This window comes from Alligator mississippiensis, chromosome 4 (assembly GCF_030867095.1).
Source record: "Alligator mississippiensis isolate rAllMis1 chromosome 4, rAllMis1, whole genome shotgun sequence".
NCBI classification, from domain to species: Eukaryota; Metazoa; Chordata; order Crocodylia; family Alligatoridae; genus Alligator; species Alligator mississippiensis.
This window is the reverse complement of record NC_081827.1, coordinates 3,878,140-3,903,617: the sequence shown is the minus strand read 5'-3', so window position 1 is coordinate 3,903,617 and position 25,478 is coordinate 3,878,140. Positions and strand designations below refer to the sequence as shown.

Sequence of the window (25,478 nt, the reverse complement as noted above, 5' to 3'; positions counted from 1 at the left end):
CGCGGTCAGGAAGGCCAACTGCACCCTGTCATGCATCCACAGATGCATCTCGAGCAGGTCCCAGGAGGTGATCCTCCCCCTCCGTGCAATGCTGCTCAGACCACAGCTGGAGTACGGCGTCCAGCTCTGGGCGCCGCACGTCAGGAGGGATGTGGACGTCATGGAGAGGGGCCAGAGGAGGCCACCCGCATGGTCAGGGGCAGCAGGGCAGGCCCTACGAGGAGAGGCTGTGGGACCTGAACCTGTTCAGCCTCCACAAGAGGAGGCTGAGGGGGACCTGGTGGCCGTCTATAAACTCACCAGGGGGACCAGCGGGGAATGGGAGAGGTCCTGTTCTCTGGAGTAACTAGGAATAACGGCTGTAAGTTGTTAGGGAGCAGGTTCAGGCTGGACATTAGAAGACACTACTTCACAGTCAGGGCGGCTAAGATCTGGAACCGACTTCCAAGGGGAGTGGTGCTCGCTCCTGCCCTGGGGGCTTTAAGAGGAGGCTCAACGTTTACTTGGCTGGGGTCATTCGAGCCCAGGTTTCTCTCCTGCCCATGGCAGGGGGTCGGACCTGATGATCTACTTAGGTCCCTTCGGACCCTACATCTATGACTCTATGAATCTACGACAACGTCCGTCAGCTCGGAAGGGTCAAAAAAACGCGATCACTTGGCACTAAACGCGACTGTCCTCTCTTCTTGAGGCGCCTCAATGGCCGCTCTAGCGGCGCTTGATCCGTGCGGGATCCATCCAGGACGGGCCCCTGCCGTTCGTGCAGCGCTGGGGCCGAAGGGATGAACATCACGCTTCAAACGTGAGGTGTTACTGACAGGATGTCATGATTCGGCATTTCAGCGTCACAGGACGTGGACTCTGCGATGGCCAACGCGAGGTATTTATTGTGAGTCATAGGCGTGAGGGGTCAGGCATTTGGGGCTGGATTTGAACGGGGAACAGCACGAGACAACAACGTGCCATCGTGATCAACGGACCCCAAGGCACGACAGGACAATGTGCCATGCCTCGCAGCATGACATCAGGGTGACGCCATGAGGTCGCCGAGGCTGTGACAGGATATAACGGTCACGCTCCCTGCGTTCCCGCCCTTTCTAACGGTCACTCCCCCTCGATCCCTCATCTTAGCCCCTCCCCTTCGCGCATGCGCAGCGCAGAGACGCCAACTCCTCGGCCGAGGGTGCGGGGGGGCGGAGCCGCAGCTGGCGCGCGCCTGAGGACGTGGCGCTTTCCAGCCAATGGCAGCGGGGAGTGGCCGGCGTGCGCCGAGTTCGGTGCGGGCGGGGCTGCAGGAGCGGGGTGGGAGGGACACAGAACGCGTCGTGGCCAATCAGAGCTCCTTGCGTGGCGGCGCCGGAGAAGAGCTCGGCCTCTGATTGGGCGCGGCGCGGGGGGCGGTGCTACTTCCGGTGGCGGGGCGGAAGTCGGGTGGCAGAGGCGTTGGAGGCGGCGGCGGGGAAGGTAACGGGTTTGGTGCGCTTATGATGGGGAGGCCTCCCCCTACACCCCATCCCCTGCTCGGGCCATGGGTGTCATTAAGAACATAGTGGTCTGTCATTAACGGCTCGGTAGCTAATTTCCAGCATAAGTGAGGCCGGAGACCGCTTTTTGGGGGGCTGGCCGGGGACCAGGCTGCTCGGGGCTCCCCTGCCTCCAGCACCGGGGTGAGGGGCGCTGGCTCGGGGCGGGCCTTGATGTCTTACAAATGGGTCCTGGTACGAAAACAGTTGAGAACCATTAAATACTTATATGAAACCTGCAGGTTTTAATTTAATGTTAAAAAATGCACAGGGAGGGGCAATCCACCCATAGTTTAAGAGCAATCGGGACTTGTAGCAGAGGTGATATCTTTTATTAGACCAACAAGAGTGTTTTTTCTTTGCAAAAAAAATTATTTCATTGCAAGTTTTCAGGCACCCTTCGTCCGGCATCGGAGAAAAGAGAGTAAAAGTTCTGCTGAGTAGAAAGGAAAGTTCGTATTTCGTGGGGTTTCACAGGGGAGTTGATAGATTTAATACTTTAAGAGCAGTTATTTTCGTATCGGTGTTTATACGTGGCACAAATGTTGCCGTCGACTCTCCCCTCCCTTGCCGTGGAGGGCACTTATTTGAGTGGCTGACGACACAAGCGTAAAGTTGCCAAGAGCTTTGGTTATTAATAAAATGTCATTTGTAGATTTGGCCTCAGAGCAGTGGTTGAGAAAAGCCAGCTCTTGCCCACAAAGAGTGCATCCGTCCAGGTGCTTGCGTGCTGTTGCTCCCGGGATGTCTGGCCCAAACGCCGACAGTGATGTACCGCTCCGTACCTAGGCTCCTGGCGGCCCTGGGTGAACTTTTAGTATCAAGCCCCTCTTCGCCAGAGATAATGATGATGATGATAATAAAGAAATTACCACTTTTGGGCCCCCTTTCTGTCCGGGTCCTGGGTGGCTGCCCAGTTTGCCCATGCCTGTGTCTGGCCCTGGTGATGCAAGAGCTCTGTAACCATGCGTGTGTTGCAGTAGGTGTATTTAGAGTGGGAGGTTGACCTGTGAATCGTCCCCTGCGATGCTGAGGGGAAGTCTGCCCATGGAAGAAAAATCCATCTGCTTGCACAATACAAGTCAGGACTTCTTATTGCTCCCTACAGCTGAACAGAGAAAGATGGCAGCTTTTTGGGCTCTCCATCTCTTTTGTGTAGGTGAATAGACTATTTCTCAGGCAGCATGAATTGCCGCAGTGAACTTCTTACCAGTTACTTGTATTGGTGCTTAATAAAACTAGGCAGAACTGAAGCTGATTAGTGCTCTCATAAGTTCCTTTAAATGATGTTTCACTGATGTTTCATGTCCCCAAGGGTCCGTGAGCTGATGTATAAACTATATCGTGAGATGGAAAGTGAATTGTGAAATTGTCATCCGTATAAAGCAGGCAGTTGGCTGTAGCAGCTGGTTTTCTACGCTTCTCACAATTTCCATGCCTCTTGTGGAGGGTTTGTTCCACACAATTCTGCTGGCCGACCCCAGACATCCCCACTGACCCTTGTCATAACATTGAGCTTTTGAAATGGGGACATTTCCAAGCCAAAAATCTTTTAATTGACTGGAAGGGTCATTTGAGCAGCATTGAGCATTTCTTGTCCTCTGCTGCCAGCTGAGTATGCAGCGGTCCTGACTTGTAGCCAGAATTGCTGTGTGATTTTTTTATATTTGTTAATGTGATAAGGCAGATCCTCGGGGCACTGGGGAATATTGTTGTGGCTGTGCCATCAGGATCATTATCAGTGTAATTAAAGACTAAGTTGAGTACAGCTTCAGGGTGTTATTTGCCTTGTGCGCTAGACAAGATCAGATCGACTCCCAGATGTCAACTTTATTTTTCAGGAGTTCAGAAGTGTGGGTCAGTTGGTGACCTGTCACCAGTGTCATCTTGCCAAAATGTATTTGCAAAAACTCACAATTACAAAGGTCAGAATTCAGCGGGTGCATTCTCATGCAATCCTGTTGTCACAAATTGATGTTTCTGAACTACGTGCCACTAATTATTGCTTCTTTTTTTGGTGGTGAACCACACCATAACTTGTTAGGTGGTTTTGTGGATTGGACTGCTGTTGATTGTATACTTACTGTTAGCGGTTTGTGGCTTAATTATCATGATTCGGTGACACTATATTATAGCCTCAGGGCTATTGGTTTGTTACAGAGCCCTTGGCTTTTATCCCCCTTAGTAATAACTCTGAATAAAAATGTGTCTTGTTCTTTCCTTGCCGTGCCGAATTAGAACAAGATTTCTAATAGTGAGCATTTTATTTGAATCCTGGGTCCGTGATTGGCCAGGGTGGAAACAACTACTATGAATTGAACATGGACTTAAATCACAGGTTAGGAGCCAGTTAACAGAACTCCGATTCTGAACATGTTTAGGATCCAGACCCAGCATGGATAAAACTGTGGCATATAACGGTGCATCATACGAGAAGACTAGTTGGCCATGTGCCTATCTTTTAGGACTTGTTTTAACAGTTATTTTTTGCCATGTGACCGGGATCCTCTTTCTTGCAACATGACCAATGTTGAGTTTGGCAGGTACTGCTGGCACCTAGTGCATCTGTATTAAGATGTACCAAAATGTATTAGTTTCTTGAAGCATCCTGAGTGCATGTCCGCAGGGCACTGCTAAAGCAATTGGAATCGGTGCCCTGACTATTCAACAAGAGTTAAGAACATGGCTTCTGCATTGGAAGTAGGTGCACACATGATTTGGTCATATCTGGAGCAGCAAAATAATCATGCTTGTGTCATTGTAAAAAGATCCGGGGAAAGTGTTACAAACTAATTGCAAAACAGAGGTGTAGTATGGACAGACCTTAAAGGGGTTGCCCTTCAAGTGAATACAGTGCTCCCAGAAGGGTATAGCAGAAGAGGTGAGGGAAAAGGGTTAAAATGGACTAGGAGGATAGATATATTTTTATAGAAGGAACAGTAAGAAAGGGTAGGACAGCTTATTTAGAGTAGATGGATAAGAGAGGGTGGCTGAATATAAAAATAAAAGTAACAAACCACATATAGAAAGTAATTTGGGTGTTCCCATTTACCTTTCTCATAATAGAAGAGCTGAGGGCATATAAGTGTATTAAGAAGCAGCCAATATAAACCTGATAAAAAGAATATCTGCTATAATGCAGTGCTTAATTAAGCTGTGGTATGACATGAACCATAAATACTGTAGTCAGCAGCTTAGTGGTAAGATTAGATGCTTGTCTAAATATCCACAGTCATGCTAAGTAGTATAAATACTTCTAAAAGAGATCCTTGCACTTCAGGAATTAATCCAACTTCTAACTGCTTGGAGTTTGGAAAAAACTGCCTTCTTGGATTGTTGTTAAACTATTTAAATATTTGCACTTTTCTCTGATACATCTGCTCTGGCAATTCCCATGTTTGTAAATTATTTGAAATGTAAAGCATTATAGGTGTTAAATGATTTTCATAATTGTTGTAATGGCTCGAGCACTGTACCAAGAACTAGCATTTCAGTTCTGTTTCCAGCTTAACCTAGGACTTGCAAAATCAAACTGGGGATGTCCTTAATCTCTTGCTTTAGCTTCCCCATCTGTAAAATCGACTTATTGACAAACTACTGAGAAGCCTGAATTGATGTCTGTAAAGCAGTTCAGACTTTGCAGCACTTTTTGCTTAATATGGTGCTGGTGGCTACCCTCCTTAATGATATCAGCATTTCAGAAACTGTGCTGCAACACTTCAATTGCCGCAGTATTCCAATCTTAAAGAAAAAAAGTCAGATGCAATGGTATGAGAGTCTGGCAAGTCGTGTTAGCGGCGTTTAGTTTCTCTAGAGAAGCTGTGCTTCTGCATAGATGAGATGGATGCCTGAATGCTTATGCAGTTAACAAGTTCCAGCTTTCGGGTGATATGTATTTTTATATTGCAGAAGCCAGCTGAGATCGCCAAACATTCCTGGAGGTTTTCCAGACAGTGTTCCTCTCCAAATACTCCAGCATTCAGCTTTGAAAAAAAAATCCCTTGACATACCAACAACTCTGAAGCTTTGTCTTGCATATGGACAGGCAATTAATTTAACCATGTATATTTAAACTAATTTTCATCAGAGGTCATCTTCATACTATTTAGTTACGATACAGTAGACCCCCAGAAATCCCTGTCAGGTTTGGAGTGTCTCTGTGCTGAGCCTTCTGTTGACATGAGTCCCTGTTTTAAATAAGCTTATGATCTAAATATGACTAGATGTGACAGGTGGTGGGATGCGGAAGGCTAGAACTTGGATTTATTTATTTTCTTAAAATACAAGTGCACAAAAGAGAAATTGCTGCCACTGTCATTGTCATGCTTGATCTTTTTTCTTTAGCCACAGTGGAGAAATGCCTCTGCTTCTTGTTTTCCCTTCAGGTTAGTGAAGTATAGTCAGATTTAATCTGTCTGCTATGCAAGGATTCAGTCTTTCTCTTTGCATAGCAGACGCAAAGCAGCCAAATTAGGCATTAGACACTTAAAGCAAATAGGAATTGCTGTAGTGGTTTTGACCATTGTCTTGTTTAGTCACGTAATGCATCTTGATGTGCAAGAGGAAATGTGAGAAATCCCACATTGAACAGTTACAGAATAAAGAGCTGATTCCTTCCAGTACCAATCCCTCTGTTCTAGATCCTCAAAGGGATGTGGCCACCTGACCTCCACAGTCCTGAGTCGGGGACCTGCATTCCTTATAGAATATGTTGGGACCATTAGGCAAGCACAAGCAGGATTTGCAACAAGCCGCGCACTGAGCAGGGGCAGAAGAGGAAGGAAATGCTGCAAGGGGATCTCGGATATATTCCTTTCCTCTTCCTGCAGCAGTGAGCTGGACATCTCTGTGAGATGGGATCAACAGACCCAAAGCCTTATCTGGAATTAGGTGCTTAAACTGTCTCTTTGGGTACAGGTGATGGGCTTACTCTGTATTTTTTAACGTGGCTACCAGAGGAGATGTTACTGCCTTCTTTATATAACAGCTCAGAGCAGGGGTAGGCAATCCCTGGCTCAGGTGCCAGTGCATGGTATGCAGAGGCATTTTACTTGATACGTGCACCCCCGAGGCGGATGGTGGGGTAGGGGCCAGGCCTGCAATGCCACAACAAGGATTGGGCCCCTCGCGGCTCCCCCGCTGTCTGCCCCTCGGGTGCCAACATTGTACAAGTTGAGGGTGCATGTGTTTTTGGTACTCTGCCCAAAAATGTTGCTGACCCTTGGCTTAGAGGTTAAAGCACTTGTAAAGGACTTGGGGCACCTGGGTTTAATGCCCTCCTCAGCCCAAGGGGACTCGGACCCATTCTTCTGCATCCCAGAAGACAGTCCTATCAATTAATAACCAAGCGAGAGGCTAGTTTGGGAGCTCTCTTCCTGCTGAGCTCAAGATTTGTGGATTAGAAAGACAGAGCAAAAGTTGGCATAGCTATAGCTCGGTGATTAAGGAGCAACTTGGAGCAGGGTTGACTCCTTTCTCATCTAGGCAGGTTTAGGTCTGAGACTGGCGGAGCTGAGCTGCTTGGTGTCTAGATTGGAGCAGTCCTGGGCATGTGCAGTAACAGAAAACTCTAGGTGCCTAAAGGATTAGCAGGGATTTTGCAGATCTTAGTCTTGCACGTATGCCACTTCTGGTACCTCAGCCCTTCTCCAAATCCAGCCATTAATGTTTGACTTGTGGGCTTGAGGCATGTGCATTTAAAATCTGGTCCTTTTCCTGTGAAACCAAGCAGGATGTTTTCCTCCTTTCTGTGTGCCTTAACGCATTGTGAATCCTGCTAACTTCCTTGTGGCAAGGAGATGTGTAAGTACACCCGGGAGAGCTTTTTGCAGACTGTTCTCTTGTTCATCCATAAAGTGGTTAAATTGGAGCTGCTGCCTTCCTGTCCACGCTGTACATAGAGACTTTATATGGAAGTCTCTTGAAGCTGCTTATCTCTGACTATCTGCACATTTCCTGCATCTCTTCATGGATAGGAACCAGAGACTGACTCCATGTTCCACATGAGGAATGTGTTGTAATAAATTCATCCCATCCAGGAAGAGCACACACCAACTACTGCAGCTTCCTTAGCCTGATGAAGGGTTTTTGAACCCGAAAGCTTGCTTAATAACTATTCTCCAACCATTTGGGTTGGTCTAATAAAAGATATCAAATTCACCCAAGGAACCTTGTCTGCCTTGTAATAAATAATACCTTCATAACTTACAAATGCAGCATGCTTGTCAATTGTGGGAGCAAGGATAACGCAGGCTTCCCAAAACCAGCAGCTCCAGGTCTGCGGTTCTTGGAAGGTGTGTAGGATAGCGCTGTTTGTCAGTTGGATTTGTTCCTTTTGTTTTCACTTCAGTTCATATCCTCTGGGTGTGAATATTAGTTACCATGGCAGAATTGTATTCCTCTGATGATCTTTTCTGTCATCATAACCTTTCATTTGATGGTGCTGCCTGAGAGACCTGCTGCTTTGAATGTGGCATTGCGTTTCATCCCGACAACTTCAAATGATTCATATGGCAAATAGACTGTATAAATAAGTCCTTTGAGTATTACAAAGTTTTTAATTATTCCTTGCTTTGCAAACCTACATATTCCTAAACAAATATACAGCGAGGTGGTTACGCTCCATTTAGACTAAAGAAACCCTGTGACATTACAAGAAGACTCAAGTAATTGTTTAACTTTGCCTTCTTGGTTCACTTCTCAAAGTGGCTTGCCATGGCTTCTTTATTCACCGCTTCAATTTCCATAGATTGGAGCTTAGGTTTTTTTAAAAGGATTTTACTCAGGATTTTACTCTATGTAAATTTGGCTTTGCTTTAATTTTTTCTGGTTTATGGAAGAATAAGGACTTGAATATCAGAGATGAGTTCATGTATTGGCGCTTCTGAATAGGAGTTTTGACTGAATAAATGAAGCCATGGCAAGAAATGTTTGTGGGAGAGAGGAGACACTATCTTACCTGGCAATTCTCAACTGGTTTATTGCTCATGAGTCCATTTTAGTCTCTCTTTTTGGTGGGGGTGATGGGAGGAGGGTAAAAGGGATCTGTATGAGGAGTATTTAAATGCGAGTTTTAGCTTTTGGGGATCATTTAACTAACCTCCCGAGTTCAAAATAAATAGTATAGAGTCACTTTAGCTTTCCAATGCATTTGCATTAGATTTGTTGGTCCAATGACAAGCAGGGCTATTGTTGCTGTAAAAGCTAAACATTATTGCTAAACCTAATAAATAAATCAAACTGGAATCATGGTACTGTGCTGAGTTGAACATTAGAGTTAAGTGTGCATTTCCGCAATTCTGGAGGCACTCGTCTTTCTTATTGCAGTCTATGCACATAGTCAACTGATTGCTGTAGTATCCAAGTGCTGCTAACTCCTACCCCTTCTGAGCTGATTGCAATATTTGTTTGAGTCATTTCTGGCGATCAGCCCCAAGCTAAACTTTGGTGCAGTTAAGTAGCTTCTAGGTCTTGGTGGTGAAAATCCAGAAGACTGTGGGAGCAGAAAGTATTGTGTGTAGTCTGCAAACTAGCTTCACTTAAGGTGCTTGCACAGAACACTTCTGTTTGCACCTCGAAATGCAGTAAAATCAGTTGCGTAGATTTGGTAAATTAAACACACTAATTACAGCTAATCAGGTTCAAAGCTACGTGGAGAAACTAGTTTGGTGGCCTGCTTATAGGTTAAGGAAGTCTCTCTCACTGAAGGCAGATCTGTGGAGTGTGATTGGCTCCCCTTGTAGGCTGTGGTGATTGCTTATTTTGGGTGGGTTGGTCAGACCAATTTCGGGGTTATATATCGAGGTCCCTCCCTTCACTGTCGAACTAGGAAAGAACTGATGGGCTCCCTGAAAAATCTAACCAGCTCTTCTCTTGATATCCCAAAGGTTCATCAGAGTCGTCATGAGTATTCCTCAGTTTCTTGTGTACCTGTTCCTTTGTGTGGTTTGCATCTTAAGCAAACCCACTGAGAAGAAGGACCGGGTTCACCACGACCCCCAGCTCAGCGACAAGGTCCATGATGATGCCCAGAATTTTGACTATGACCATGATGCTTTCCTTGGTGCTGATGAAGCCAAGACCTTTGACCAGCTGACACCAGAGGAAAGCAAGGAGAGACTTGGGTAAGGAAACAATGTGAAGCAAAGATCTCATTAAGGACAAGAACTTATTTTTTTACTCTTGTGTCCTCTTCCAAAACTATGACCTTGTTCTTTAAAATGAAATCCTGGAGCTTGAGTATGTTGTTTCTTGCATAGCAGAAAGCCATTTGGTACAAATGTGCTAAACTTACATCTTTTAAAATGTTGCTCATGAGGCAGCAGTAGCTGAAATATCTTCCATAGGACAAATGCTAACTGAAGTTGCACCATTTTTCTGCAGCTTTTCGCATCTTGAATATGGAAATGCTGCCTGGGAAGATGAGGGTCTTGCGCAGCATGGCTCTTGCTGGTTACATCAAGCTAAAGCATTGCAAGCCTAGCCTTGTAATTTGAGTGCCTCGTAATCTACCAGCAAGCACAATATCTAAATCAGCAGACATGTCACTTGCCATTTGCACATTTAAATTGTATTACCTGTAACTAGCTTCTGGCAAGCTGTCATTTGAATGAAGCTTGGCTTCTGGTTTTAAAGGAAACTAAAACTGTCTGGCATCACTTGGCTTTTTTGGCTATGCTGTTGCTTCTCAGCTTGAAGGTCGCTAACTATTCCACAAAGAAAGTATCCCGGACACAAGCTAGTGAGACTAATGCCTTTTTTAATTAACTTTTGTTTTCTTTCTTTCTTTCTTTCTCACTGATTAGCGTAGATAACATCAGAGTAGGGCCTTTAGAAGGAGCTGGGGCACAGCAGTGTCCTAAGCATCAAAGAGCTGCAGCTGTCACCACTCATTTTTTAGATTTAGCTTTACTTTGAAGCTTAATCCTGATTTCTTCTGAAAGATTTTGTAGAAGGGTCATTTTGTGAGGCCTCTTCTTTTGTAGTTCCTCTGCACACAGCCTTCCTGCTTTGCCAGATCATCTATCTTATAAAACAGTCCTTTATCAAACTGATGTTTTATAATTCATTGTAATTATAGAAACATAGGGCTAGAAGGGACCAAGTCCTCTGCCTGGAGGCAGGATCTTCCCTATCCAAACTATCCCTTGCAAGTCTTTGTCTAACCTATTCCTAAAACCATACAAACAACCCTGTAGCACCAGCTACAAGATGCATTGTCCTAAAACACCAATAAATGCTCTTGTGGCATTAGCACTAGCACTGCAATCTAAACTTCCTTTTGTTTTTTATTCTTTACTTTGTGCTTTTCTGTTGGGTCAGTAAGTAAATGAAACCAGCCACATTCATATTAAAAAATGATACGATTCCTGCATTGTGATTGGCTGGGGGTGCTCTGAGAACAGATAATGCAATACTCTGTCCTCAGATGCTTTTTGACGTAAATGTCTCTGAAGCCAGTTGTCCTGTTTTAAGGTGCCGGTGTGTATCTTTTGCTTAGGGCATAGATGGAACATTCAGGGTGCAGATATTTGGTGGGAAACCCTTGAATGCAAATATTTAAGGGCTTACTTTTTAAAAAGAGCTCAGTCTTTTTTTTTTTCTAGCAGACTTTGCAAAACCTTTCTTTTTGTTGCGGAAAGCCAAATTTCTAGCATAAGCTTACCCGAGTGCCTCTTCAGGGGAATACTCATTGCATTTCTTTTCACTGATGCCAGCTAAAACCCAATCACTTGTTCTATGAAATTTCTTGTTTCAAATGCCAGTTTTCAAGCATTTAGCTATTGCTCATGCATATTTACCTTTTATCTGTTGCTTCATGCACTAGATAAGAGTTCCATGAAGAGTCTGGAGGACAGGAACTTAATGATTATCATACTGCATGAGACCAATGGCCTGTGTAGTCTTGTATGCTGTCCCTGATATTGACTGGTACCAGATGCTTATAGGAAAGCTTTCTAGAAATGGACACCTTGGTATTAACCCATCAATTGAGGAAATCTCTTCTAATACAGATGTCCAGTGTAAAGCCAATCTCAGGTGCTTGTCCCAGCTCAAGGAAGCTGGCTTAGAAAGCTGCTGAGGGAGCTACTGGTTGCTCAAATCAACATGCTGCTTCCCTGTTGCACAGCAGCCTAGGAAGGAAGAAAATGCTGGAAATGAAGCCTGTATGTTTTACTGTACCAGCTCACTCTTTTTGTAATGTTTCAAGGTACTCGGCTTCCGGTGCTGATGCCAAGATGACAGCCTATAAGATCTCTTCAGAAAGAAGGCTGCTGTCAGTGCTTATATAACAGTGTATTTTGGGCTGTCAGCTTTAAAATGAAACTAGTACTTTTTTTTTTTTATGAAGGCAGCGGCCCACTGAGAAGCATCAGGAGGCTTCTAAACATGAGCGTGTACAGGAAGGGAGTTGCAGCTTAGAAACCTGGTTGGAGTCTGCAGAGTGGGGCATATAATCCTGCCTTGCAGGGCTACTCTCCAGGCTTCATCCTCAGTTTCTCTTAATGTTGCACCTCTGTTAAGTTATCTTCTGAAAAACACTGGAAGTGGAAAGAGGGCCAGCCTGAAGTTTCCTTTCTGAGAAGATATCGGAAAGGCTGTTTCCACCCACCCCTTCTAGGACACTCTACCTGTTTTATGTTGCAGTGGCACTTCTCTCAAGTTCCTGAATCTGAATTGGTTTCATGCTTTTCATAAATGTCATGCTTGGTCATTGCTAATGAAATGCACCTTCTATTAAAATGAAAGGAAGTATTTCCAGGCCTCTGCTATTGAGAGATTCTTGTCCCAAAGCTTTTGCAGCAATGCTTTGTGCTGCTGTACAGAGCCACTGCTTTTAGGGTTATCTTTCATGCCCAGTTGCAGTGGTGTTCAGCCTGTGAGTAGAGCCACTTGTGGCCTGTCATGCTCTTACAGACTGAGCAGATCTGCTTTGGAATGGTTTGTCTTGCTTTGCGTGGTCTGAATGTAACTGCAGTCCTGGATTGGGCAACACTTTCCTAAGTTACCTGAAGCATGAGGCAAAGAGTGTTATGTGAACAAGATCCTGCAGACTGCTACCTTTCCTGGTAGGCAGAACATTAGCTAGTGGGAGAGAGAAGTGTGCGCGCCAAACCCAGCCGCAAACAACACACAATAACTGCAGCATAATGTCGTGACAGCTGTGATACTTACCATTAAGTACCAGTTTACCTTGATTTGGTGATAGAAAGCTCTGCCTGTAAGAGCTAGTCTTATGCTTAATAAAGTATTTGGGAAGGCTCCGTTGGGATCAGGCCCTTAGTGCACCCTCTTGCCAAGTGGTTATGGAAGTAACATTCATGCGTAATGGGGAGGATATGTTGCTTCATCCCAGAAGATGGCGTCCCTACATGTGTAGAATGGAGGTGGGGCAAGTCTACTGTTTGGGGGTATCCTCTTTCATCTGTAAAACATTTGATGTTGTATGATTAATATTCATTCAGTTCTGCATCTTTTGAGGAAGAGAAATCGATTGCTTGTGACTTTAATCCTCAGGTGTCAGTTCCCATTATAAAATGTTATCAGTGGTGTTTCAGCATCTCATTGTCCTTCACAGCAATGCCAGCATTCAAGCCCATTAAGTGTTTGCAAGACAAGTGATGATGGTTCCACTTGTAGAAAGGGGAGTTAACGCAGTGCTTTCTGGTTGGGCCCTCTAGATTCATAAATCTTTCAGCATGAATGAAGATAAGAGTTTAGTTACAATATTGTACATAATATTATATGAGAAACTTGTGGGAGGTGACATTTAAATATAGAAATATACAGAAACTTAAATTAATTCTGTTTGAAATACCTAGTTTTAATGCAAATGTAATTTTAAAATACTTTTTAAGAGTCTAAATAAATCGAAATTGTTGGCCTAAATTGAATCTTCTGAAGCTGCAACAAGTAAAACTGAAGATGACCAATGAAGTTGAGCGGGAATATTTTTTCTTTATTTCTAGTTGTGTTTGGCAGTGATTCTTACATGTCACTTTCCTTCTTACTGCTTGTCTCTTTCTTATTTTTTTTTTTTCTTCTCCTTGCCTTAATAACCTTGTTAGTCATACTTGTACTTCTGTAGGAAGTCTTGTTTTCAAAATTCTGTACAAACATCAATCTGCAAATATCTGGAAATAAACATCTTTGCGCTCCTTCACATGGGTTTCTGTAGCCACCATTTAAAAAAAAAATACAGTCTCAGATTTGTGCTTTATAAACCACACATCTCTAATCTCTTGCTTTGTAGATTGGTGAGCATCACGCTTGGATGTTCTGATCTGTGATATCAGTGTGCTAGCATTTCATCATTCTGTTCTGGTAGGATCTTTAACACCTTTGCTTGGCTTCAGCATGGAAACAAGCTGGGGTTGCACAGCGTGGTTTTTGTATTTCTTCACTAGTGCTGTCTTTTATTTTTAAACATGTAGAAGTTTGATTCGCAAACTAAAGTAATAGTAAAATGCAGAGCTGGATTTCTCTGAGAGCTATCGGAGGATGTTGTATTTTTAAGACTCATTTTGTGAAGAATACAAAAACCGGGCAGCCTTGGAGTGAACAAGTCAGCGTTCCAATAACCTGATGCACTAAGGTGACATTGCTGCCTCCATTTTTTGCATTGCATTTGGGGAAAGGGGGGGAATAATCCTATCTAAAACCATGATTAGTCTAATTGGTTTAGAGTGGTGTTGGGTTGAACAGCAGTTTTTGGCAATTTGCAAAACTGAGATCCGGAACTGATTTGTTCACTCCTACAGAAAGGCGCAGGGTATCACCACTGAGAACGCACAGCTCTGCTGAGTAGAAATAGAGCCTTATTTTTCTCTTAACCTTTGCTGGATTTTTCTGCATTTTCTACAGAAAGATTGTAAGTAAAATAGATGAAGACAAGGACGGGTTTGTAACTGTGGAAGAGCTCAAAGACTGGATTAAAATTGCACAAAAGCGGTGGATTTACGAGGATGTAGAGCGCCAGTGGAAGGGGCACGACCTCAATGAGGACGGCCTCATTTCCTGGGAAGAGTATAAAAATGCCACCTACGGCTACATCTTAGGTAGGTTTCTGCTCTTGGAGTGAAAGTGTTGCAGAGCTGGCACTTGAAATTTGCTGTTTTGTTTTGTAGAATGATTGTAGGTAAAATAGACACGGATAAGGATGGGTTTGTGACGGAGGGGGAGCTGAAAGCCTGGATTAAGAAGGCCCAGAAGAAGTACGTGTATGACAATGTCGAACGCCAGTGGCAGGAGTTTGACATGAATCAAGATGGATTAATCTCCTGGGATGAGTACAGAAACGTGACATATGGCACTTACCTGGGTAAGGGGCGAGATGTCAAACCTGCAGATGTGGTGGGCTCTGATCAATAAAGCAGATGTGTTACGGACCTGAGAGCACATACTCTGGCCTGGAAGTCAGCAGGCAGTGGAAACGCTGACCCCAGTCTGCCCGGATGCTTTCTTCAATTTGTTTGTGTGGCTAGCACCCTGTGCACATCCGCTAGCCAAATTTCTCTTCCTATGCAAGTCAATTGACAGCAGTTTGTGTTGGTAAAAGGAAATTCCAAGAAAAAAAATGAGGAAAGCGGAAAGAAACTTAAAGGTGAAGCTTGTTTGAGGATGCAACTTTAACTCTGCTTTATTGATGCTTTCAACTTTAAATCTCGGTCCAAATTCAATCTGAGCAATCATCTTGGTGCTTTTAAATCAAGGTTGTGGGGATGACTGTTTAGCATTTCTTTTGTTTCATTTTCAATATTTTAAGGCACTGGGAGCTTATAGTTCCTGCAACAGTATCTGTGTGACTAGAAAGTCAGACATGCTGTAGCAAGCCCCTGCCGCACTTGCTTACTTAAAATGTGGGTAATTTGGTATTTTCAATGTCGGCTACATTCCTGATTTAATGAAATTAGCTTGTCTTCTCTAGTTTTTATCTCCAAGTTTTTAAACATGCAGAAAGTGTGTTGCCTCCTTTCTCCCTTCTAGTATCTACCCCTGTCTTTCAGTTCCTCCACTCTTTTGGCTGTGACCCTACACACTTGGACACTTCTTTATCAGTTTGCCAAGTAGCAGAAGGAAGCTAGCAGCAGCAGCACCTTTTGGAAGCTATCATGTAGTACAAATCTGCAGAGGCTCGGGAGCCATGGGGGTTGGATATGGGGAACCTGTTCTGGGGCTGTTTGAAGTCGAGGGTGACTGGCAGGAGCCTCTTACTAGCATTGTGTACGTGTATGGGCTAATGGGATAGGCTTTGCTCAGCAGTGTGACTGCTATAGGAATCTTGTAACAAATGATGCTTTCCACGCTCTTCCTGAGACTATTGGGCACTACAGCCACAATCTTCTGGCAAAGCCATTTCCCCTGGGGAGATGTTTCTGTCACTCAGTCCTCCTGGGTAGTTTCAGATGCCTATTTTCTTTGAAAAAATAAAGCATGTTTTAAAGCTGAAGACAGCCAGCCTCTGCCCTAGGGCTGGAAACCAAGTCCTACACCACTTGCTAGACAGGGTAAGTCCCAGACTTCTGTTGGGATCCACAGCACTTCCTTTTGGTGCTGGAAAGCCTAAGGTAACTGATCTTTTAAGTTTGGCAGGGTTTCCTATAGAGAGAAGCTACTTCTACTCCTTTTGAAAGGTCCTCATGGCTTCTGTTTGAAGTCTGTGCAGATGGATGATGATAGTTGACACCAGATCTGCAGGTGTGGGACTGCAAGAAAAATTATCCTCATGATGCAATTCACTCCAAACACTTTTTTCACTTGTCATGCATGTGGCACTGGGTCTTGAGAGCTCATGAATATTAACTTGGAATAAGCAGCATACCTTTAAGTGCCCCAGCCAAACTCTGATGCAACTGTTATGTTGAATTACATTGCTATGTTAATTTATTTTCATCTCTATGATACACCCTGGCATTTCCTTACTAAGAGTTAATGATTTGGCACACTTAAAAATACTCCAGTCTCCTCTTGTTTTAGTGTTCCACTCCCTAGCAAAGCTATGCATGTATGCATAACTTTTTTTTTTTACTGCCCACTGAGGTTAATCAGGAACTACTTCCTGCAGTGCACTTGTAGACCAGAAGATTGTTCACTATTTCACAGTTTCTTCTTTCCTTGCTGACATGGACAGAACTGGAAATTACTCTTAAACTTGTGAATCATGGCCAAAAAATGAACAGATGCCCTTCTCTAATTAAGAACATGCATCTGCCTTGCGGGCACTGAGACACCATCCTCCTTTGCTGTAGCTCTTTTGGCTTATTGGTAGACTTTCGTATCCAGTATTTAAACAGTTTTAGGTGGTGGTGGTTGTTGTTGTTGTTGTTTTCTCTGGGGGTAGAAATAGATGTTGTCAAATGAAGCATATCAGCTGTGCCCCAGTGCATCTATGGCCCCATGTACCTAGGCCACTTCATTGGGTGAAACGCACAATGCCCGTTGATCCTACAAGACGGGTGACTTATTCCCTGCTTGCAGAGGTGGGAACCTCCAGGGTGTATCTCTGTAGGAGGAAAGCTGAGCAGGTGCTTCTGGGGCTGGAGGGGCTCAATCCTCCATGGGAACTCCCAGGGCATACAGGATCAGGAATGTCTGTCCAGGTTGGCTGAAGAGCAGGTTAGCTTCACACTGTCCAGACTCTCATATCATAAAGCAAACAGATACCTGCCACGATAAAGTGGCAGTGACTATTACCACCTTTTGTCATGGCCACAAATCTGGGTTCTTGTAGCATGATAAATGGTGTGGACATAAAATTTCTTACAGCAGCACAAAGGCAATGCTTTGTTTATACCCTAAGTGACCAGAATCTTGTAGTAAACTCTAATACAGAGCTGGTCATCTCACTGCCCTGAATATAGATGCCTCCAAATATCCCATCTTTAGTGTATGTCCCTTGAAGGCGAAGCATATTTCTATGGGCCTACACTGAGCACTATGATTCAGTGGCAAACAGGCCCAGCCTCCTGTTGAATACAGGGTTTAGAGATGTCTTCTTTAAAGCTTCAGGTTTTTGTTATACTTGCCAATGTTCAAGTTCTTTAATGCTGGTATATTCACTTTATAATTATAGTGTCGCTAGCTTCCTGTATAGACTTCAAAACCCAGTACCTGCTCTTATTGGTATGATTTCCATACGTATTCATGTTAATATTTGGTGGGCCTGCTTTCTGTTCCATCTCCAGCTACTGTAAGCCCTGATAATACCATTGTTATTGTCTGTCCCTCACCCCATACTTCCTCTCAAATGCTCTTTATAGGTACAGTTAAGCTGGGGTCATTTGTACTTCCCTCTATGTATTTGGGCCACTGTCAGGAGTATAGGATGACTCCTAAAGGACTGGGCTTCAGGAAGTAAAATGTCCAGTAATCTAGTGCTTGAGGCTTTCCAGATCCTGTATCTCATGCAAGCATTCAAGGCAGTAAAATACTATGTTTTGAGTGTACCTATTCAGTGCAGCATGTCATGCCCTTTTTAAAAAAAAAAAAGAAAAGGAAATCCATGTGTTAGCCACAGGGTATGATCGTGGCTTAACTGATAAGGGACTGTACACCAGCTGCTCGTATTTTAATGATGCAGCGTACTGTCTGTTCTCCTTAAGTGTTCACTGATAACTAAAATATGCTGTTGTCAGCATCACTTCCCCTGCAACATTTAAATTTTAATGAGGCTGAATTAAATTGGGTGTCTACAAACTCATTGAGGAGGGGGTGGTGGGGGTCAGCAGGCAATAGGGGATACTCTGTTTACTAGGGCACCCCTCAGGGTTACTAGAAACAATGGCCATAAACTGAAGGAGAGTAGATTTAGATGGGACATCAGGAAGGAATTCTTTATGGTGAGGGTTGTCAAAATAAGGAATAGACTTCCAAGGGAGATGGTGATTTCCCCTAACTTGAAGGTGTTCAAGAGGAGGTTGGACAAGCACCTGGCTGGGGTCACTTAACCCCAGTGCTCTTTCCTGCCCAGAGCAGGGGGTCGGACTCAATGATCTAATAAGTCCCTTCCAACCCTAGAAATCTATGAAACTGAGTCTCCGTAACTTCAAGTACTGAAGTGGAGATGCAGGAGTAGCCAGATAGAGTAAAACAAAACACTGAATATGGCTTGTTGGCAGGAGAATATTGTGCTGTTATGTACTGTAATTCAGAAATAGCCACAATCTAGTCCACACCCTCTGATCTTCCCTACAAAGAATAGAGAGCCCATTGAGACGACAGGGGTTCAAGTACCTTGTTCCACCTTTGATCAAAGAGGTCTCGGCCCAGTAAGTCGAGAAGCAGGTCACGTTTATGCTGCCCTCCTGTTTAAAGTTTGAAGCTGCTTGCCATCTTTTCCGCTTTGTGCAACATAGGTGGAGTTTTTGGACTTGGATCAAGTGTTCAGTGTGACCACTGATTCTGGGTTGTGAGGTCGGGCTCACTTGGCACAAGCATTGTGAGGCTTGTGTAAACAGTTGAGAGCAAAAGCATGGCACAGATTTGAACGTTGGGGCAATTATCCTGTGAATGAGATCTGGCATCTGATATGGCTCTAACTCTTCTGTTCCTGCACAGATGACCCAGACCCTGATGATGGGTTTAACTATAAACAGATGATGACAAGGGATGAACGAAGGTTCAAAATGGCTGATAAGGATGGAGACTTGATTGCTACTAAGGAAGAATTCACTGCTTTTCTGCATCCAGAAGAATATGATTACATGAAAGATATAGTGGTACAGGTGAGGGTCCTGGCATCTGGCTGGTGATTGGAGAGGACAGTGTGCACTGAGTAACACACACAACTGTGTTGCGGAGGCAGTTTGAGAGCCTGATACTGATGATGGCTAGAACACGCATCACTTCAGTTCAAACTTGTTCTTGGACCTGGTGTAGCACTGCTATGCATGCTGCAAGGGCTGGGGGCTGTTGGCACATTCTGAGTGCCAAGAAAGGTTCAAGGAGCCAGTCCCGCCAAAATGAAATACAAACAGATTTAAATTTATAATAGTAAATGCAGCAATGAAATACAGAAAGGATATACATGACTTAACAGTGCAGACAAAGCACATCATTAAAACTTTAGAAAGTACATATCTAGTTAATGAATAACAATCTTACTGATGCTTGAAAGCAAAATATCCTAAAGTTTTAAAAAGCCTCAAACAGGTGGCCAGCCTGTTAAGGGTAGGACCTTCCTAACAACTTAATTTTGAACTGTAGGTAGAAAACCAAGTACACTTAAAATTGGGCAGTTCAGCCAGAACCATTTTGCTTCAGTCCTGAGCTAACATTCCAAGGCATACCTGATTATTTTAGCCAAGCAAGAGTATAAAATATCAAGAAACTTAGTAAGGTAAAATATAAAATCGTTTCTAGTAGATGCTACTCTAAGATTCATGTGCCTATTTTTATTCTTTATCTGTACTACAGCTTGCCTAAAATTAGCCATATCTAATCACTAAGTGAGCTTTTTTAAGTGGCCCTTAGCACACAGCACTTTGGTTTAGTTCTTTTTCCATTCCATCTTTCTCCAATTCTCTGAAATAAGTCATGCCTTTTGATACCTTCGGCCTGATTATTTCCTTTGCCTCTTCTTCTCCTAGCCAAACGATTAGTCTACAGGATGCTGAGGAAGGAACCCCCTCAGCCCATGTGGGAGGGAGCATCTTTTTAACCTCCAGCTGAACCATTTTTTTTTTTTTTTTCCCTTCCTCCCCACCCCTGTAGGAGACCATGGAAGATATTGACAAGAATGGAGATGGTTTCATTGACTTGGAAGAGTACATTGGTAAGCAGCTCCTTAAGTTCAGTTTCCTTGAAGTGAGCACCTGAGGCATCATACACTTCTTTGCTTGGTAAAAGGTTATTCCCAGTGAAAACTTTCTTAGAGCCTGCTATATATTACTGCCAGTTCAGCCTAGAGCAGCTGCACCCTTTGCTTTTCTCTTTCTCTCTTCTCCAACCATCTGGGGCTTTTATAATGTGTCATCCTTTCCACCCCAGTATTGGAACTGAACCTAAGTGTTTTGCTCTTCATTTCTCACCATGAAATTCCATGTTAAACAAGTAATCACAGTGACATCCATAGTTTGCCTGGCAGTATACTAGTGTGGTTCCAGAACCTTAGAAAGAGGGGAACTTCTGCTGTAAATCCACAGTATCAGCTTTTCAATGTACTAATGGGCCCTGCCAATTACGGGACATCCTTGTTCTCCTGGTGGGATTAAATAGCAGCACAGCTGCCATGCTAACTCTTACTTTCAGACAGGGGAAGGTATCCCCACTTCTGTCCAGTGGGGAAAAAGACATCATACATTCTTCTAAACATATCTAAAAAGGATGTTTTTAAAACTTCACTGTCTGGACTCTGCCTAAGAAACCAGGTGGCTACATGGACTTTAACTGATGTTAGGAGAGAGTGCAGTTTCATAGTTGTGTGATGTCACCTGTTATGGGCAGATCTAGGATTTTGAAAATGGACATGTAGATGTGCATCATCGCACATCACTAGCATAACACATTTTTCTCCACTTAAAGAGAAACTAAAAGCTTTACTAATATGCTAAGGGTTTAGGACTACATCACTCAGTTTAAAATTAAAGCCAAAACAAGTATAAATTTAGTGCAATGTGCACTGATTTGCTAGATTAAATTTACAAAAACAGACTAGGCAAAAAAATTAGTCACAAGATATTTTTTTCATCAGTCCTGTATTCATTACAGCTGAATATACATCTCTTACTCGGGTTCATAAAACAAACTTAAGTTGTCTTAAATGCCTTGACAGTACCTCCAATACTTCACTGTCAGTCATCTCTACATCCAAGTTTTAGCATGACCATACCCGAGTTAAGGTTTTATCTTGAGTTAAAAAACAGTCTTCAGGGCTGTGAAATAGGAGACAGACAGACATTACCAGGAATAGCTAACACAACAAAATTGGGTGAACTGAACAGTGGGTGTCATAATCGCCTGTGAATTGGAGAGAGCAGCAGGAGTCGGGAGGATTATAATGAGGCATGAAGTCAGTGGACACCCTCAGCTTCCTGAATAGGAATGCTGCTGGCTTTTCCAGGCAGTGGTTTCCAAGTTTGGACAGAGAAGGAATCAACTGGGGGTGTGTCACTGCACCACTGCATGCCCTAGATCTGGCCCTGTTACTTGGGGTCTGTGTCCTCTAAAGCATTTGTTGCAGGGTATGTAGCGCTTGATTAATCGGAACTAATGTTGGATGCTGGGATCTGCAGTTTCTTCTTAAAGGTAAGGAAGGAGCTTGCAGCTGCTCTTAGCTGAGTGACATGCCCTTGCAATTTGTTAGCATCCAAGAACTTGCCTCACCAAGGCAGGGCTAATATTTCTGGTGTCTTCCTGCAGGGGATATGTACAGCCATGATGGTGATGCTGATGAGCCCGAATGGGTGAAGACTGAGCGGGAGCAGTTTGTGGAGTTCCGAGACAAGAATCGGGATGGGAAGATGGACAAGGAAGAGACAAAAGACTGGATCCTGCCCTCAGACTATGATCACGCTGAGGCAGAAGCCCGGCATCTTGTTTACGAGTCGGATCAAAACAAGGTGAGAAGGGCTGCTATTGGTGTCTGCTGCACCAAATGGATCTTTCCCAATGGGCTTAGGTTTTTTCTGGTAAGCATGAGTGAAAGCCTGTCTCGCTGTAGAGCCCTGCAACAGAGGGATGGCTCTCGATCATTTTGGACTTGAGGCACCCCTCAGAATGCCAGCTGTTAGCTTTTGCTGTTTTGACTGGGAAAAATAAAGCTTTTCTGTTGCAGAGAACTCGAAGACCACAAAAGGTCAGAATGCTTCCAACAACAGCATGGATTTCTATTTGAAATCTTTGGGTTTATTTTTTTTTAATCATGTTGGCAAACCTAATATTGCCTCTGGGTGCCATGCAATATTAGTGCACTTTAAAGGATTTCAAGGCACCCCAGTTTGTCACAGCATCCTGGTTGAGAAGCACTGTCCAAAAAGGAAAGGCTTAGGAGGAATCCCTCCAATCCCTTTCACAGGATCGAATGGGATCGCTAATGCGGCAGCTTCAGAATCGGAACTTCCTGAGCCTCTGATTGCTGGAAGCTACAGAGGGAGAGAACCAGGGTGGAAAAATTGGGGCCAACCCTGTTTGCCCTGCCCTGTCGGCATCTACTGTGCTACTGGGTCCTATGGTCTGACCCGTACCTGTCAGTTCTGTCTAGAAGTGCCTCCATATAAATGACGGACAGTGGGAACAAATAGCACTGTGACTCTGAGGTTGTATATTGTCTCTTGCAGGATGGCAAACTCACCAAAGAGGAGATCGTTGACAAGTACGACTTATTTGTGGGGAGCCAGGCCACAGACTTTGGGGAGGCCTTAGTACGGCACGATGAGTTCTGAGGCCTGGACAGAGAAACCAATTTCTTCAAAGTAATTTATTTTTTACAGCATCTGGATTGACACGAGAAACGTTTTCGCTACTGAGACTGTTATTTCAGGCTAGGAGGTGGAAAAAAAAAAAATCAATCCCGTCCTTTTTTTTCCTTTTTCCCAAAGGGATGGGGACTTTGGTATTCTGCAAACAACTCTAATGATGACACTTGGTGGTTGTTGTTTTTTTGGGGTTTTTTTAGACTTACACTTTGTTTGATGTCTAACGAGCTCTGTTTATTTTTGTATTTGTTCTGGTTCCATGTGAAATGAAGGATACATATCCTGAAATGTTTAGCTGTAGAGCAATGGTAGGTCCTTGCCCACTGCCCCACCAACCCTCTATCCCCTTGACCTTTGTATGTACTTAGCTACAGGATTTTTTTTTTGTTTTGTTTTTGTTAAGCCAGAGAACAAGGCCAAAAAACAAAGAGGAGTGACGCTAGTTTTGACAGGGGAGAAGGGCACGAGTTTGGTTGATCTGAGGGCCGTGGCGGAAATTGGCTAGGAGCCCATAGTGTGTTTACAACTAAGTACTTGGTACTCACTTCAAGACAAGACGTTCACTCAGCGTTCTGTCTTGCTGTGCTTGGCCAGGCTTTTCCACTAGCTTCTCTTGTCTCTGGATGTGCTGTAGGACCTGGGGAGATGCTTGACTGTCCTTTGGACCACCCTTTGCAAACAGTAAAGTAGCAGCAGCAGGGCAGTAGGGATTCTCACTCTTCTCCATAGACCAGCACAGACCTCCTGAATGAGCTGCTAAAACCTAAGGTAGTTTGACTCATAAAATATGTGGGAGAAGCTTCCTACCTAGAGGTACATGGTAGAGAGGGCAGTCTTGCAGGTGCTGCTAGCATCCTTGGTTTGAGTTGCCTGCCCCTGGGAACCATCAATGCTATTTGTGTTACTCTCTCAATTCTGGCTTCCCTGAACACGGTCACAACCATGTGGCTGCACTTGGTGGCTCTGGATGAAGCAAGGAACTGATGTGATGTGTGAGCCCTGCATGTTGCATTAAGGGAAGCAGTAAGAAAAGCAAGCAATTCTGCATTGGTCCCATAAGGAAGCAGCAAAGTGCCTGCCTGCGGCGTGGGGGGAAAGACGGCAGGTGGGTTTCAGTTCTTGTGTAAACTGTTCGCCTTCTGCAAATCATGCATCATTGAAGTGCCTTTACTTACCAGAGAAGCAGTGCTGGGTTTCCCAGGTAGCAATCCCCAGGTGAAATGTGCTTAAAGAAGCTAAGAAAACAGCAAGGCTCCAGGAAAAGCTGGAAAGAGAAGCTCCCCCTTGTGTCCTTCTTCCTAAGCAGCGTGTAGACAGCAGCCTCTGATCACCTTGGGAATTTCTAACCATGTGCTGCTTGCTTCGCCAGGGATATTCTCTTTCGCCTCAGAAATCAAACCACTTATTTCATAGTATCCTGAGGCGTAGTCTCGCGCAGTGTTCCTCGCCCAGGGAGAACAGCGGTTAGAGCCAGCCACATAGGGGAGCGCCACGTGAAGTCTCATCTGTCCCGTGCTGGCGGCTGTTACTCAGAGCCGGTTTGCACAAGTTGGTGAGTTGCTTGCACTTGTCCTGCCTGGGGCATGGTGAACGGGGTAGCTGCAAACTGAAATCCCTTCCTTCATTGCAGTGTCCTGCAAATGCTACAGGCCTCTAGGCCCTGGGCCATAATAAACATGGACTTTCTTTCCCCCTTCAGATTGGATTGATCATTTCATAGATGAGAAGCTTGAGACATTGTGTATACTCCTAGTATTTTATGTAACTTTCTAAAAATAACACTTTTGATATAACTTGAGACAGCAAATCCAATCATCATAATCATTGTTGTATATGACGTGTATGGTTTCTGTGCCTTTGGTGTTCACCCCTAAAATGTGGCTCTTACAGCTCTTGGATGTACTTCATGGCTTTGGGCAGCCAGGAAAAGCCCTGGAGAAGGACAGTGGGGCAGGGAAGGGGAGCCAGGCAGGGCTGTAGGATTAAGTAGATAACAGCCTGAGTCTTTCATATCTGGCAAAATTTGAGCCTTGCTTCCAAAACAAAATAAGCTGTTTCCTGGCTTCTCTTCCTCTCGCACACGTCCATGTGACCTGACCTAGATGGCTGTCCCTACTTAACATGGGCCAGGGCTTCAAAGCCAGCTGCCATACGTTGAGAGCGAGCTGTCCAAAGGAGGCTCTCACAGCTTCCGTCTGCGCTTAATGTTCAGACACTTTTTTTTTTTTAAATGTTTTTTGAAGAACACTAAAGTTTTCTCCCATCGGTGAGGCAAAACTGAACCTGTAGCTGCAGCAGCAGGAAGGTTTTGCCCATTTCAGAGCTCTGCGACTGTGCAACTTATTATGTGTTCCCACTTGTACTGTATCTTATCCAAGCAAATGTAAAGCTGGTGAAAAACAGATCGCACCCCAGCGGTGTTTGTTCCCATTGATACTAGTCTTCTAGGATTTTTTTTATTTTTTTTTTGAGTGTAAACTGAGTTTTAGAGCAGCCTCAGATGGTACCTGAATGGCAGTCTCAATAAAACTGTTTGCATTCA

General features: G+C 44.1%; 1 protein-coding gene across 2 annotated transcripts; it reads left to right on the top strand.

Annotated features, from left to right (window-relative positions):
* The first annotated feature begins 1,393 nt into the window (after positions 1-1,393).
* On the top strand, positions 1,394-25,478 carry CALU (calumenin). Of its 2 annotated transcripts, none has more exons than XM_006261129.4 (7): positions 1,394-1,464; positions 9,410-9,646; positions 14,651-14,844; positions 19,080-19,246; positions 20,235-20,295; positions 21,882-22,081; positions 22,799-25,478. In XM_006261129.4, exons 2-7 carry the CDS (start codon positions 9,426-9,428, stop codon positions 22,901-22,903), a joined length of 948 nt encoding a protein of 315 aa, XP_006261191.2. In that variant the 5' UTR covers positions 1,394-1,464; positions 9,410-9,425; the 3' UTR covers positions 22,904-25,478. The 2 variants fall into 2 exon arrangements, with proteins under 2 accessions (XP_006261191.2, XP_006261192.2); XM_006261130.4 differs by lacking the exon at positions 14,651-14,844 and adding an exon at positions 14,388-14,581.